Source organism: Pseudophryne corroboree, chromosome 5 (genome assembly GCF_028390025.1).
Source record: "Pseudophryne corroboree isolate aPseCor3 chromosome 5, aPseCor3.hap2, whole genome shotgun sequence".
In the NCBI taxonomy this organism is placed as follows: domain Eukaryota; kingdom Metazoa; phylum Chordata; class Amphibia; order Anura; family Myobatrachidae; genus Pseudophryne; species Pseudophryne corroboree.
The window spans coordinates 530,188,263-530,203,501 of NC_086448.1; the positions used below are offsets into that span (position 1 = coordinate 530,188,263).

The window sequence follows — 15,239 nt, forward strand, 5'->3', positions numbered from 1 at the left end:
TATTGCGCCAGGTCAAGGGACCCTGAGGCGATAGCTGTGGACGCCCTAGAGACACCGTGGGTGTACCAGTCGGTATATGTGTTTCCTCCTCTTCCTCTCATACCCAAGGTACTGAGAATAGTAAGAAAGAGAGGAATAAGAACAATACTCATTGTTCCGGATTGGCCAAGAAGGACTTGGTACCCGGAACTGCAAGAAATGCGCACAGAGGACCCATGGCCTCTGCCTCTCAGACAGGACCTGCTGCAACAAGGGCCCTGTCTGTTCAAAGACTTACCGCGGCTGCGTTTGACGGCATGGCGGTTGAACGCCGGATCCTAGCGGAAAAAGGCATTCCGGATGAGGTCATTCCTACGCTGATAAATGCTAGGAAGGACGTGACAGCAAAGCATTATCACCGTATATGGCGAAAATATGTTGCTTGGTGTGAGGCCAGGACGGCCCCTACAGAGGAATTCCAGTGGCACCCTGGGATCTTAACGTTGTGTTGGATTTCCTGAAATCCCACTGGTTTGAGCCACTTAAGACCGTGGACCTAAGTATCTCACGTGGAAAGTGGTCATGCTGTTGGCCTTAGCATCGGCTAGGCGTGTGTCGGAATTGGCGGCTTTGTCATGTAAAAGCCCATATCTGATCTTCCATATGGACAGGGCAGAATTGAGGACTCGTCCCCAATTTCTCCCAAAGGTGGTATCATCGTTTCATTTGAACCAACCTATTGTGGTGCCTGCGGCTACTCGGGACTTGGAGGACTCCAAGTTGCTGGACGTAGTCAGGGCTTTGAAAATATATGTTTCCAGAACGGCTGGAGTCAAGAAGACTGACTCGCTATTTATCCTGCATGCACCCAACAAGCTGGGTGCTCCTGCTTCAAAGCAAACTATTGCTCGCTGGATCTGTAGCACGATTCAGCTGGCTCATTCTGCGGCTGGATTGCCGCATCCAAAATCAGTAAAAGCCCATTCCACAAGTTAGGTGGGCTCTTCTTGGGCGGCTGCCCGAGGGGTCTCGGCTTTACAGCTTTGCCGAGCGGCTACTTGGTCGGGTTCAAACACCTTTGCAAAGTTCTACAAGTTTGATACCCTGGCTGAGGAGGACCTTGTGTTTGCTCATTCGGTGCTGCAGAGTCATCCGCACTCTCGCGCCCGTTTGGGAGCTTTGGTATAATCCCCATGGTCCTTACGGAGTTCCCAGCATCCACTAGGACGTCAGAGAAAATAAGAATTTACTCACCGGTAATTTTATTTCTCGTAGTCCGTAGTGGATGCTGGGCGCCCGTCCCAAGTGCGGACTTTCTGCAATACGTGTATATAGTTATTGCTTAAATAAGGGTTATTGTTATGAGCCATCTGTTGAGTGAGGCTCAGTTGTTGTTCATACTGATAACTGGGTAAGGTTATCACAAGTTGTACGGTGTGGCTGGTATGAGTCTTACCCTGGATTCCAAAAATCCTTTCCTTGTAATGTCAGCTCTTCCGGGCACAGTTTCCCTAACTGAGGTCTGGAGGAGGGGCATAGAGGGAGGAGCCAGTGCACACCAGATAGTACCTAATCTTTTCTTTAGAGTGCCCAGTCTCCTGCGGAGCCCGTCTATTCCCCATGGTCCTTACGGAGTTCCCAGCATCCACTACGGACTACGAGAAATAGAATTACCGGTGAGTAAATTCTTATTTTCTATTATCCAGAAGTCATGAAGCTCTTACGCAGCCTACGATTTCTGCATCAGAGACTTCCAAAGCCAGACAGTTCCAGTATGCAGCCACATTATAAAAATATCTAGTAGAGATGGATTTCATACTATACATTGTTGGTTTAGAGGGTTTTTTAAAAATAATTTTTCAAAAACACATTTCCGCTGATCTTAAGTGTTTTCAATCATTAGAAACACAAAGTAGTAGTTTAGTAGAAAAGTGATAGGATAGCAGCAGCATGAAGTGTAATATTTAAAAAAATTCTAGTACATACTGTAAGGGGATGCGGTCAAGATCCTGTTGGACGGAATCCCGGCGGTCGAAATACCGACAACGGAATCCCGACCGGCACAATCCCGACATATTCTCCCTCCGTGGGTGTCCACGACACCCATAGTGGGAGAATAAATTACTGTGCCGAGCGTAGCGAGCCCGCAAGGGGCTGCGTTTCGCTTGCCTCCCCTGTCGGGATTGTGCTGGTCGGGATTCCGGTGTCTGTATTTCGACCGCCGGGATCCCGGCCAGCAGGATTTCGTACTGATTCCACTGTAAGTAACACACACTGACCATCTGTGTTTTCTGGAAGTTTTTCTAATGCTGCAGAAAGTTTTTGCCTGTACCATCAACTTATTGTTTTTGTTTTTCTACAGGATAAAGAGCGTTTGCATCCATCTGAAAAGATGAACATTCAATCTGAGTATTATGTACGTTACATAACCTTTCTGATGTTCTAGCAGTTACTGTACTATTGATGAATGTTAATATTCATTGCACAATACTGTTTAAAAGAAACCTAGTTTTTGTTTACAAGTGGAACTGCAGTTTTTTCATGTGTTATCACAATTATAGAGCGAGATAAGTCACCAGATAGGTGTCTTTTTTTCCTGTAGGGAAGAACTGACCCAAGGGCAGGATATATCAAGCATTGCCTTTTGGGTGCTATACATCCCACCACTTACCGCAGACATAGCGGTGTTATTCTTAGCAGCTTCTCTTAGCATTTCTGGTGGATGCCATGATGATACCTGGTCTTCAAGATTGTCTCATTCTCACAGTACCAATTTTGTCATGTCCTTAACAGAAAGGGGTTCTTGTAATTCGTGTTGAGGGAAGGCATTGATTATTGAAGGTAGTAAGAGGCAGCCTCAGCTACTGGGCCATTATGGTAGGCTGAGAGCAGAAATCACCTCCCAGACAATGTGCAAAACCATCAGAAGTCAATCTGGCAGCAGCTCACCTGTAACTGAATCTGTCTGCATATAATGGAAGACTAAAGTCACGCTAAACAATATGATTAGGTCAACTATCCGGCTGACCATCTTCAGAAAAACATTTGTGGATGAACGGTATTACAAACGATATATTTATAGATGTAATTATTTTTTGTAAGAAAATACCAGTAGTATCCCTACGTAGAAGCAAATACGAAGTCATTGCTAAGTACTAGTAGTTCTCTAGCATCCATAAGGGATATTGGGGGAAACTAGTACGATGGGGTATAGACGGGGTCCAAAGGAGTCGGTGCACTGTAAATTTCTTCAGCTGGGTGTGCTGGCTCCTCCCCTCTATGCTCCCTGCCACAGGCAGTTTAGAAAAAATGTTTCCTCAGGAGAGGATGCACATCTCTGCAGCTCCAGAGAGTTTTCTTCAATTTCTTTTATTCTTTTATTATTTTCGGTATGCGGTCTGGGCAACAGCATACCTGCACCGTGGGAGTTGGGGGGAGGGACGGTCACCGGCCTTACGAGGTGCAGAGCCGCTTCCCCGCTGCAGGGGTTATTGTTCAGTGGGGAACACGCCACACACACCTAACGTTGCCTGAAGGTGACATCGGGGGCCATCCCGGTTCAAAGTGCAGCTGACCACAGGCACGGCGTACAGGACTCTCCGGGGGGGGGATAAGACCCTCGTGTAGAACTGGTACAATAGGGCTTGACTAGCACTTGTGTAATGCTTTAAGCTCAAAAGGAGGCTTTTGCAAGTATAATAAATGTATGTAACTCCGGCGCCATAGGAGGGGGCGGAGCTACCTCAGCGGGATCTGCTGCATTTTGGCGCCTTCCTCTGCTTACTGCACCACAAACAGCACATGCAGCGCTTCCTGATCCTCAGACATGCTGGATATCTGGTACAGCAGAGGTTCTCAAACTCGGTCCTCGGGGGCCCACACAGTGCATGTTTTGCAGGTAACCCAGTAGGTGCACAGGTGTATTAATTACTCACTGACACATTTTAAAAGGTCCACAGGTGGAGCTAATTATTTCACTTGCGATTCTGTGAGGAGACCTGCAAAACATGCACTGTGTGGGCCCGCGAGGACCGAGTTTGAGAACCTCTGTGGTACAGGGTGTAGCAAAGGGGAGAGCTGCTTGTGTACACTATCCTGTTCCTTTCTAGGACAATAATTGCTAGTGTTTAGTGTATTATAGGGAGCTGACAGCCTCACTGGGGCTGTGTGCATGTCAGGATGTGCTGGTGTTTTCTCTCTCTCTCCTCTCACATACAGTAGGGCAGGCTTGCATTATAACGGTCTGTGTGTATGTTATTGTGCTTACTGTGAATATGGGTAAAAACAAGCTGTGCAGTGTATGTCACACTAGATTCTCTCCCTTATATAATGACTGTTTCCTGTGAACAATGCAGTCAATCTTCACAAATCAGTGAAGGGGCAAGAGTCCAGAGCCCCACTGGTTAGGGTCTCTTAAAACTATGGTGTTGGATATGTCATCCCAGCTCACTGCTAATGTGCAGAAAACTCAGCTACTACAACAAGCTGTTGCAGATTTAGCTGCTAGGGCAGATTCACAGTCCCCCTTCTCTTATGCAGGTCCTGAGAAGCGTGGTTTACCTGCTATTCTATCTGATTTAGATGATCTGGACCCCGTTAGTGGGGATCCCGATGCTGCTCATGGATTTTAACCCCTCATTTTGGCTATAAGGGATGTGTTCAAGCTCCCTCTAGAGCAGGGGTCGGGAACCTTTTTTCTACCAAGGGCCATTTGGATATTTATAAAATCCTTCGGGGGCCGTACAAAAATTCTCAACACAAAAAATGACCCTGCCCCCCCAGTAGGTCTGCCCCTTAGAGGTACTGAGACAAAAAACTGGGTGTGGCCAATTAAAATGGGAAGTGATACACATGACTCCAATAGTGCAGTGCCAGGTATACAAATGCCCCCACAGTGCCAGGTATACAAATGCCCCCACAGTGCCAGGTATACAAATGCCCCCACAGTGCCAGGTATACAAATGCCCCCACAGTCCAGATGTCAGCGTCCGGAGTCTTACTGGTATGCTGGGGCCGTGGAGATGGGCTGCTGCGCCGGGTCCGTGGGCAGCAGTGGCGGCAGCGAGGGGGTCCGCTCGTGGCTGCGGGATGCCGCTACAGCGAGTCGCTCTTGCTGAGCCGTTGCTAGGAGACCAGTGGCAGTGAGCAATTTGGCTTTGCAGAAAGGTCTGCATTACTGGGCGCCGCCATGTTGGAGACCAAGTTTTAGCATAGTTCCTGTTTCTTCCAGCCAATCCAGGGGAAGCTCTCCCTATAAAAGGGTGCTGGTTTAGGACAGGGATGCCAGTGCTTCAAGTTACAGCCCTGTTGTAGGTGCTTTTGCCTGTGCTCCCAGGATCCTTGTCGTATTATGGTTACTCCTGCTCCTGCTTGGTCGGTTCCCTATTGTTGCTGCAGTCCTGCTGTTCCTAACCTGCTGCTGCCTGTGGAAGCGCTCCTGGAAAACCCGGTCCAGTAAGACTCTTTGGGTACAGTCGGCCCCGGGTCTTCTGCCACGTCTTTCAAGCCACACTCCACAGATCTACTTCACCAGCCACGTCTTTGTACCACCGACCACAACCTGCAGATTGTTATCTTAAGCCTCATCCTCCAAACCACAGTCCACAGTCCTTGTCTCCAGCCACGTCTTCAACTACCATCCACAGTTCATCATCTACAGTCTCATCTTTCATATCACAGTCCACAGTTCTTTACCTCCAGCCACGTCTTTTAACCACCATCCACAGTTCCGCAGTTCATTATTCACAACCTCGTCTTTCAAGCCACAACCTGCAGTTCTTTATCCGCAACTACGTGCTTTAACCATTGTGCTCCAGCCACAGTTCCCTACCTCAGCCCTGTACATAATAAATACTATTTATTGACTTTCAACCCCGCCTACGTTCTTCATTTCTCCGTGTCCCATGCGAGGGAAACTGTATCCAACCACCTCATCTTGTTCACCCACAGCCATCTACCTCCTTGGGCAAGTCGACTTTGCTAGACGTGACACCAGATCCACAAATACCCCAACAGTGCCAGGTATACAAATGCCCCCACAGTGCCAGATCCACAAATGACCCCATAGTGCCAGGTATACAAATGTTCCCACAGTGCCAGGTATACAAATGTTCCCACAGTGCCAGGTATACAAATGTTCCCACAGTGCCAGGTATACAAATGCCCGCACAGTGTTCCCCCACCCCACTGTGCTGCTTACCGCTGCTGCTCCATCCGGCGGCGTATCTCAGGGGTCAGGACAGGGAGGAGAGGGCGGCTATGTCAGGCGGCGTGTAGGACGTCAAACCAGCTGCCGGTTCATGAGCCAATCAGAGCTCGCAGACCGGCAGCGACGGCTCCTGATTGGCTGCCGGTCCGCAAGCTCTGATTGGCTCATGAACCGGTGGCTGGTTTGAGATCTTACCTGCCGCCGTACATAGTAGCTGAGCTCTCCTCCTTGCCCTGACAGCTGAGACACGCTGCCGCCGGACTGAGCGGCGGCGTGTCTCACTGACACAAGCGGGTGGGCCGGAACAAACGGCTTTGTGGGCCTTATATAGCCCGCGGCCCGGTGGTTCCCCACCCCAGCTCTAGAGGATGCTGCGTCACAGCAGTCGTTTTTCTTTGTACAAAACAAGCCTAATGTCACTTTCCCCCTGATTCTCCAGAGTTAGATGACTTATTCAAACAGGCATGGAAAAATCCAGACAAAAAATTCCAAGTGTCCAAAAAGTTTTTGCGCACTTTCTCATTTGCTCCTGAAGTTAGAAAATTTTGGGAGGAACCCCCTGGGGTGGATGTCTCAGTCTCTCGCCTGTCTATAAAAGCAGTGCTGCCTGCCCCGGGCTCCTTTACCATGAAGGATCCTGGGGATAGGAAGATAGACTACCCTAAAATTTATATACACAGCAGCCAGTATATCAAAGAGACCGGTTATTGCCGGTTGCTGGATGACCCAGGCTATTAATTCTTGGGCCACTCAGATTCAGGGGGGCCTCTCGGGATATGCCCTTAGTTACTATGGTAACCCTCCTGAAGCACATTCAGGACACTACCCGTGTACTCTGTGATTAGCTCAAGGAGATGGGGAACATTAATGCTCGGACTTATGCCATGGCAGTGTTGGCGCGCAGGGATTGCGGATGCAGAATCCAAATGTAGTGTGGAATACCTCTTCTTTTCCAGGGAATGGCTTTTAGGGGTCGAATTGGGTACCTGGATTTCCAAAGTTACGGCTGGGAAATCCACGTTTCTCTCCTTGGGGGCCCCGCTGGCGAGACTCTCCTATCTGGGGCCGTCTGTCCAGTCCTTTCGGTCTCACAGGTTTCGATCTAAGGCCAGAGGTGCCTCCAATGCGGCTAGAGGCACCAGAGTTAAGTCCAGAAAGCCTGCAAGCACCAGTTCTCAGGAACGGTCCTCCGGGTCTGCTTCCACTAAAGCCTCAGCATGACTCTGCGCACCCACCCTGAGGGGATCTTGAGGTGGGAGCTCGACTGTGTCGATTCAGCCGCGTCTGGGAGACTTCCTGCCAGGATGCATGAGTCAGAGATCTCGTTTCTCAGGGCTACAGGCTGGAGTTCGACGGTACTCCCCCCCCTCAACGATTTTTCAAATCAAGCTTGCCAGCTTTGGAGGATATGCAAGTTACATTACAACAGGCAATCCTAAAGTTGGTTCGGTCCCACGTCATTGTTCCAGTACCACTACCGCAACGCGGCACAGGGTTTTACTCAAACGTGTTTGTGGTGCCGAAACCGGACAGTTCGATCAGTCCCGTTTTGAATCTCAAATCTTTGAATCCTTACTTGAAGGTGTTCAAGTTTATAATGGAATCCCTGCGAGCAGTGATTGCGGGCCTGGAAGAATGGGAATTTATGGTCTCCTTGGCTATCAAGGACGCCTATCTCCATATTCCGATTTGGCCGCCTCATCAGGTGTACCTACGGTTTGCCCTACTGGACAATCACTTCCAATTCCAGGCGCTACCGTTCGGACTGTCCACAGCCCCGAGGGTATTCACGAAGGTGATGGCGGAGATGATGTTCCAACTCCGGGTCCAGGGGGTCAATGTGGTCCCTTATCTAGACGATCTTCTAATAAAAACACGATCCAGGGAGATTTTGTTGCTCCATATTGACCGCACCATCCATCTTCTATCAGACCATGGGTGGATCCTCAACTTGCAGAAGTCCCACCTGGAGCCAACTCAGGACTCCTGTTCCTGGGGATGTTGCTGGATACTGTGGCCCAAATGGTGTTTCTACCAGAGGACAAGGCGAAAACACTTCAGGAGATGGTCCGCGTGGTGTTCCGGCCTCCTTGAGTGTCCATCCATCTCTGCATAAGATTGCTAGGAAAAATGGTTGCCTCATACGATGCAATCCAGTATGGGAGGTTCCATGCCAGAACATTTCAATAGGATCTCCTGAGCAAGTAGTACGGTTTGCATCTCCAGATGCACCGGATGATTCAGCTGTCGCCTCAGGCAAGGATTTCCCTCCTGTGGTGGCTACAGTCCTCCAATCTCCTAGAAGGTCGGAGTTTCGGGATTCAGGATTGGACCCTCCTCATGACGGATGCAAGTTTACGGGGATGGGGAGCTGTCACCCAAGGGGCGCAGTTCCAGGGCAGGTGGTCAGCCCATGAGACCCCCTTCCGATCAATATTCTGGAATTTCAGGTGATCTACAATGCTCTGCTTCAGGCCTCTCCTCTGCTCAAGGATCACGCGATCCAGGTACAGTCTGACAACGCCACGGCTGTGGCGTATATCAATCGTCAAGGAGGGACAAAAAGCAGAGCCTGCATGCGAGAGGTGTCAAAGATGCTCCTCTGGGCGAAACGAAATGCAAGAGCAATGTCGGCAATCTTCATTCTGGGTGTGGACAACTGGGAAGCGGGCTTCCTGAGTTACCACGATCTCCACCCGGGGGAGTGGGGGCTCCACCATCTGGTGTTCCAACAGATCATCGACCGGTGGGGTTGCCCACAAATAGACATTATGCATTCTCGTCTCAACAAGAAACATCCCTGGTATTGCTCACGGACCAGGGACCCTCAGGCGAGTGCAGTGGACGCACTGGTGTTGCCTTGGCCGTACCGGCTGGTCTACCGGTTTCCTCCGATTCCATTGCTCCCAAGGGTGCTAAAGCGAATAAGGAATCAAGGTGTACAGGCAATCCTGATTGCACTGGATTGGCCTCGGAGGGCATGGTATGCGGATCTTCTGGACATGCCCGTCGAAACCCTTGGCCTCTACCACTAAGAAGAGATCTTCTTCAACAAGGACCGTTCGTCTACCCGCACTTACGGCGACTTCGTTTGACGGCATGGTGGTTGAGCTGAACATTCTAGCTCACAAGGGCCTTTCCATGGTTCATGCCAGGAAACCTGTGACGTCAAAACACTATCATCCTATCTGGCGGAGATATGTTTCTTGGTGGGAGGAACACGCGTATCCACCTGCAGTATTTCACTTGGGATGTTAACCTACTTTTCCTGCAGGCTCTGTGGATAAGGGCTTACGTCTGGGATCTCTTAAGGTCCAGATTTCAGCCCTCTCCATTTTCTTCCAGAAGAAAGTGGCACTGTTGCCTGAAGTTCAGACCTTCTTGCAAAGGGTGCTCCACATACTACCACCTTTTGTGTCACCTACGGCACCCTGGGATTTGGATGTAGGGTTGGCATTTCTACAGTCCTCCTGGTTTAGGACCTCTGATGACAGTAGAAGACAAGTACCTCACGTGGAAGACGGTGATGTTACTGTCCCTGGCTTCTGCTAGACATGTCTCAGAATTGATGACCTTATCGTGTAAAAGTCCGTACTTGGTCTTTTACGAGGACAGAGCGGAGCTCCGGACTAGACAGCATTTCCTGCCGAAGGTTGTCTCTGCGTTTCATCTGAATCAACGTATTGTGATTCCGTCCAGTTCTGGCAATTCTGCTCCTCCGGAGGCATTGGATGCTGTGCGTGCCTTGAAAATCTATGTCAAGCGAACAGCTTGGATCAGAAAGACTGATGCCTTGTACGTGCTCTATGATGCGCAGAAAAAGGGTTGCCCTGCTTCGAAGCAGTCCATTGCTCGTTGGATTAGGCTTACTATCCAGCAGGCCTGTGTGTCGGCAGTCTTACCTGTTTCTAAGTCTAAAGGCCCACTCTACAAGATCAGTGGGCTCTTCCTGGGGGGCTACCCTTTGAGTCTCGGCCTTGCAGCTATGCCGAGTTGCTACCTGGTCGGGGAATAACACTTTTTCTCTGACGTCCTAGTGGATGCTGGGTACTCCGTAAGGACCATGGGGTATAGACGGGTTCCGCAGGAGAATGGGCACTCTTAAAAGAAAGATTAGGTACTATATCTGGTGTGCACTGGCTCCTCCCTCTATGCCCCTCCTCCAGACCTCAGTTATTATCTGTGCCCGGCCAGAGCTGGATGCACCCTAGGGGCTCTCCTGAGCTTCCTAGAAAAGAAAGTATTTGTTAGGTTTTTTTATTTTCAGTGAGATCTGCTGGCAACAGACTCACTGCTACGTGGGACTGAGGGGAGAGAAGCGAACCTACCTGCTTGCAGCTAGCTTGGGCTTCTAAGGCTACTGGACACCATTAGCTCCAGAGGGATCGAACACAGGCCCAGTCCTCGGTCGTCCGGTCCTGGAGCCGCGCCGCCGTCCCCCTTGCAGAGCCAGAAGAACGAAGAGAAGTTGAAGATCGGCGGCTGAAGACTCCGGTCTTCATTAAGGTAGCGCACAGCACTGCAGCTGTGCGCCATTGCTCCCTTAGCACACTTACACACTCCGGTCACTGATGGGTGCAGGGCGCTGGGGGGGGCGCGCCCTGGGCAGCAATTAGATTACCTTACTTGGCGAAAAGCACATAATACAGTCTGATAAACTGTATATGTGCATTAACCCCCGCCATTAAAGTACATAAAAGGACAGAAGCCCGCCGCTGAGGGGGCCGGGCCTTCTTCCTCAGCACACCGGCGCCATTTTCTCTTCACAGCTCAGCTGGAAGGAAGCTCCCCAGGCTCTCCCCTGCAGTATCCTGGTACACAAAGGGTAAAAAAGAGAGGGGGTGCACATAAATTTAGGCGCAAAACTGTGTATATAAGCTGCTATAGGGGAAAAATCACTCCGTATAGTGTACATCCCTGTATTATATAGCGCTGTGGTGTGTGCTGGCATACTCTTTCTCTATCTCTCCAAAGGGCCTGGTGGGGGAACTGTCTTCAAATAGAGCATCCCCTGTGTGTGTGGTGAGTCGGTACGCGTGTGTCGACATGTCTGAGGTAAAAGGCTCCTCTAAGGAGGTGATAGAGCGGATAAGTGTGTGGGAGGGAGCCTCCGTCAACAACGCCGACACCTGTTTGGATATGTGTAAGTGCTGAGGTAAAATTATTGCACAAAAGGTTAGGGAACAGAAAGGAAATCTACCCTGGTCTGTCCCTATGTCACAGAGTCCTTCAGCGTCTCTATGCTCACTATCCAAAATAACAAAGTATCGACACAGAGTTTACCTCCACTGTCGACTACGATAATGCAAAGTTACAGCCAAGAGGGCTAAAAGATATTCAATATATGATTATTGGAATAAAAGATGATTTGCATATCACTGATGACTCATCTGTCCCTGACACGAGAGTACACATGTTAAGGGAAAAAATGCTGAGGTAAATTTCCCTCCTCTCATGAGGAAAAAGAGCGGGAATCTCCAGACAAGAGACGGCAGCTTCCCACAAGAGAATTCTCAGACTGTATCCTTTACCCACTAGGGCCAGGATGTGTTGAGAATCTGCCCCTTGGGTGTCCTGTTTGCACTAGCTATTCTCAGGGATCCTGCAGATAGTGTGCACATTCTAGTATACTGCCCAGACCGGCGATTGTGTCGGCATGGGTTTATAGCGCTGTGGCAGCGTGGACAGGTACCTTATCAGCAGAGATTGAGACCCTAGTATGCATATAAATATTTTAAGATGCTGTCTTAAGTGATAGATATATAATTATAAAGCATGCCCAAAGGGACATGAGTATACTGGGTCCTAGAGACAAAAGCTATGTCGATTTCTGCTTGACGTGTCCTGTAGAATATACATTGGACAGATGATGCCGACTTAAGAGGCATATGGAAGGCTGAGGATTGTGTGGAGAAAGGTTCTCGGGCCTGGTCTCCACAGCTATAGCTGGTAATTCTGATATTTTGCCTTATATTCCTGCACAGCCTAGGAAAGCACGACATTATTAAATGCAGCTTTTCGAATAAAGAAACAAGAAAGTCTGAGGTGCGTCCTTTCTTGTCAGAGCCGGGGGCAGAGGAAAAAAGCTGTACAACACAGCTAGTCCCCAGGAACAGAAGTCCTCCCCGGCCTCTACAAAAATCCACCGCATGTCGCTGGGGCTCCACAGGCGGAGCTAGGCCCGGTGGGGACACGCCTTCGTAAGTTCAGCCACAAGTGGGTTCACTCCCTGTTAGATCCCTGGGCAATAGAAATTGTATCGCAGGGATACAGGCTGGACTGTGAGAAGATGCCCCCTCACCGAGGATCCGGCGGGCTTCCCCCCAAGAGAGGGAGCCAGTGTTAACTGCAATTCGTAAATTGTATCTTCAACAGGTGGTGGTCAAGGGTCCCCTCCTTCAACAAGAGGGTGTTATTATTCGACCATGTTATAATCCCGAAACCAGACGGTTCGGTTAGACCCATATTGAATTAAAATCCCTGAACATATACCTGAAAAGGTTCAGGTTCAAGATGGAATCGCTAAGAGCGGTCATTGCAAGCCTGAAATGAATCGGGACATAAGGGATGCATACCTTCGTGTCCCCATTTATCCACCTCATCAGGCGTACCTCAGAATTGCGGTACGGGATTGTCATTACCAATTTCACCAAGGTAATGGCGGATATGATGGTGCTCCTGCGGAAGCAAGGTGTCACTATTATCACATACTTGGATGATCTCCTCATAAAAGCGAGATCAAGAGAGCAGTTGCTGGACAGCGTATCACCTTCTCTGGAAGTGAAACGGCAACACGTCTGGATTCTATATATTCCAAAGTCGCAGTTGGTTCCTACAGCTCATCTGCCTCGCCTAGGCATGATCCTAGACACAGACCAGAAGAGGGTTTATCTCCCGATAGAGAGAGCTCAGGAGCTCATGACACTGGTCAGGAATCTTTTGAAAACCAAAACAGGTGTCAGTGCATCACTGCACTCGAGTCCTGGGAAGGATGATGGCATCATACGAGACCATCCCCTTCGGCTGGTTCCATGCACAATGGAACTTACTGGACAAGTGGTCCGGATCACATCTTCAGATGCATCGGTTAATCACCCTATCCCCCAGGGCCAGGGTGTCTCTCCTGTGGTGGCTGCGGAGTGCTCACCTTCTCGAGGGCCGCAGATTCGGCATTCAGGACTGGGTCCTGGTGACCACGGATGCATCCCTCCGAGGGTGGGGGGCAGTTACACAGGGAAGAAAATTCCAAGGTTTGTGGTCAAGCCAACAGACTTGCCTTCACATCAATATCCTGGAACTAAGGGCCATATACAACGCCCTAAGTCAAGCGGAGTTCCTGCTTCGCGACCAACCGGTTCTGATCCAGTCAGACCGCAGGGGCTCATGTAAACCGCCAGGGCGGCACAAGGAGCAGGGTGGCGAGGGTAGAAGCCACCAGAATTCTTCGCTGGGCGGAGAATCAAGTAAGCGCACTGTCAGCAGTGTTCATTCCGGGAGTGGACACGACCTCCACCCGGGAAAGTGGTGACTTCATCAGGAAGTCTTCACGCAGTTTTGCAAATTGATGGAAACTGCCTCAGGTGGACTACATGGCATCCCACTATATAGAAGACGCAAAGAATGGTATTAATCTGTGTCCAGGGCGCATAAAAAGCTTAATAAAAGTGTAATAAAACTTAACACATCCCTTGTCAATGGATATGAGGAATCTTCTCCAAATTGTGCTGGCCTATGAATTCTTTCGTTCAGGCGAATCTTCTCGTTATAAATAACTCCAGTTCATGTCGAGATAAAAAGAGATAAAAGTGAAGAATGTGTAGCACCGTTTTCAACAGCCAGAATCGAAATTCCACACTATGAAGGTTTTAAGGGCGTACCCCACTCACACAGAAACAAGTAAGTGGGTTCTCATAAAGGTATCTTTATTGCTGTTTTTTTCAATCCCCTCAGGTTAGCTTCACGTAATTAAGCGTGATCCACCAAAGGGACACCGGTGAACCTGGTTAAAGAAACCTTTATAGGAGTTAATCATCTTTTACTGAGTGAGTTGGGGTACGCACCTGAGGATTTCTGTCGATATAAAGATACCGTTATATGAATGTTCTAGCTTTGCTCTGTGTAAGTTAGGGTACGCATTGAAATTGCCTTAGACGCTACCCTTACATGTGTACAGTACCCCATTTGGTGTGAGATTCATGCACGCTTAATTACGTGAAGCTAACCTGAGGGGATTGAAAAAAACAGCAATAAAGATACCTTTATGAGAACCCACTTACTTGTTTCTGTGTGAGTGGGGTACGCCCTTAAAACCTTCATTGTGTGGAATTTCGATTCTGGCTGTTGAAAACGGTGCTACACATTCTTCTCTTTTATCTCTTTTTATTTCGACATGAACTGGGAGTTATTTATAACGAGGAGATTCGCCTGAACGAAAGAATTCATAGGCCAGCACAATTTGGAGAAGATTCCTCATATCCATTGACAAGGGATGTGTTAAGTTTTATTACCCTTTAATTAAGCTTTTTATGCGCCCTGGACACATTAATACCATTCTTTGCGTCTTCTATATATTGTTTTGGTAAAATCGGTGATTTTTACATAGGTATTTTATCAGTGGACGGGCTGTTGTGCGCCAAATTTGTAGACCCTCCCTATTTTCCCTTACATGGCATCCCACCTCCATAAAAAGATAAAAAAGGTTTTACGCTGGGTCAAGGGACTCTCAGGCGATAGCTGTGGTCGCACTAGTAACACCGTGGGTGTTCCAGTCGGTCTATATATTCCCCCCTCTTCCTCTCAGACCCAAGGGCTGAGAATTGTAATAAACGGAGGAGTGTGAACAATATTCTTTGCTCCGGATTGGCCAAGAAGGACTCGGTACCCGGAACTGCAAGAAATGCTCTCAGAGGACCCATGGCCTCTGCCTCTCAGTCAGGACATGTTGCAACAGGGACCCTGTCTAATCCAAGACTTACCGCGGCTGCGTTGGACGGCATGGCGGTTGAACGCCGGATCCTAGCGGAAAAGGGCATTCCGGATGCAGTTATTCCTA

General features: G+C 49.2%; 1 protein-coding gene across 6 annotated transcripts in view; it reads left to right on the forward strand.

Moving 5' to 3' along the window:
- SYCP2L (synaptonemal complex protein 2 like) overlaps nt 1–15,239 on the forward strand; it is a 905,846-nt gene that overhangs the window by 34,768 nt on the left and 855,839 nt on the right. For all 6 annotated transcript variants that reach the window (XM_063923155.1, XM_063923158.1, XM_063923156.1 and 3 more), the window contains exon 2: nt 2,342–2,395. In XM_063923155.1, coding sequence (XP_063779225.1) covers nt 2,342–2,395 — 54 coding nt within the window. The remainder of the gene's footprint in view (nt 1–2,341; nt 2,396–15,239) is intronic.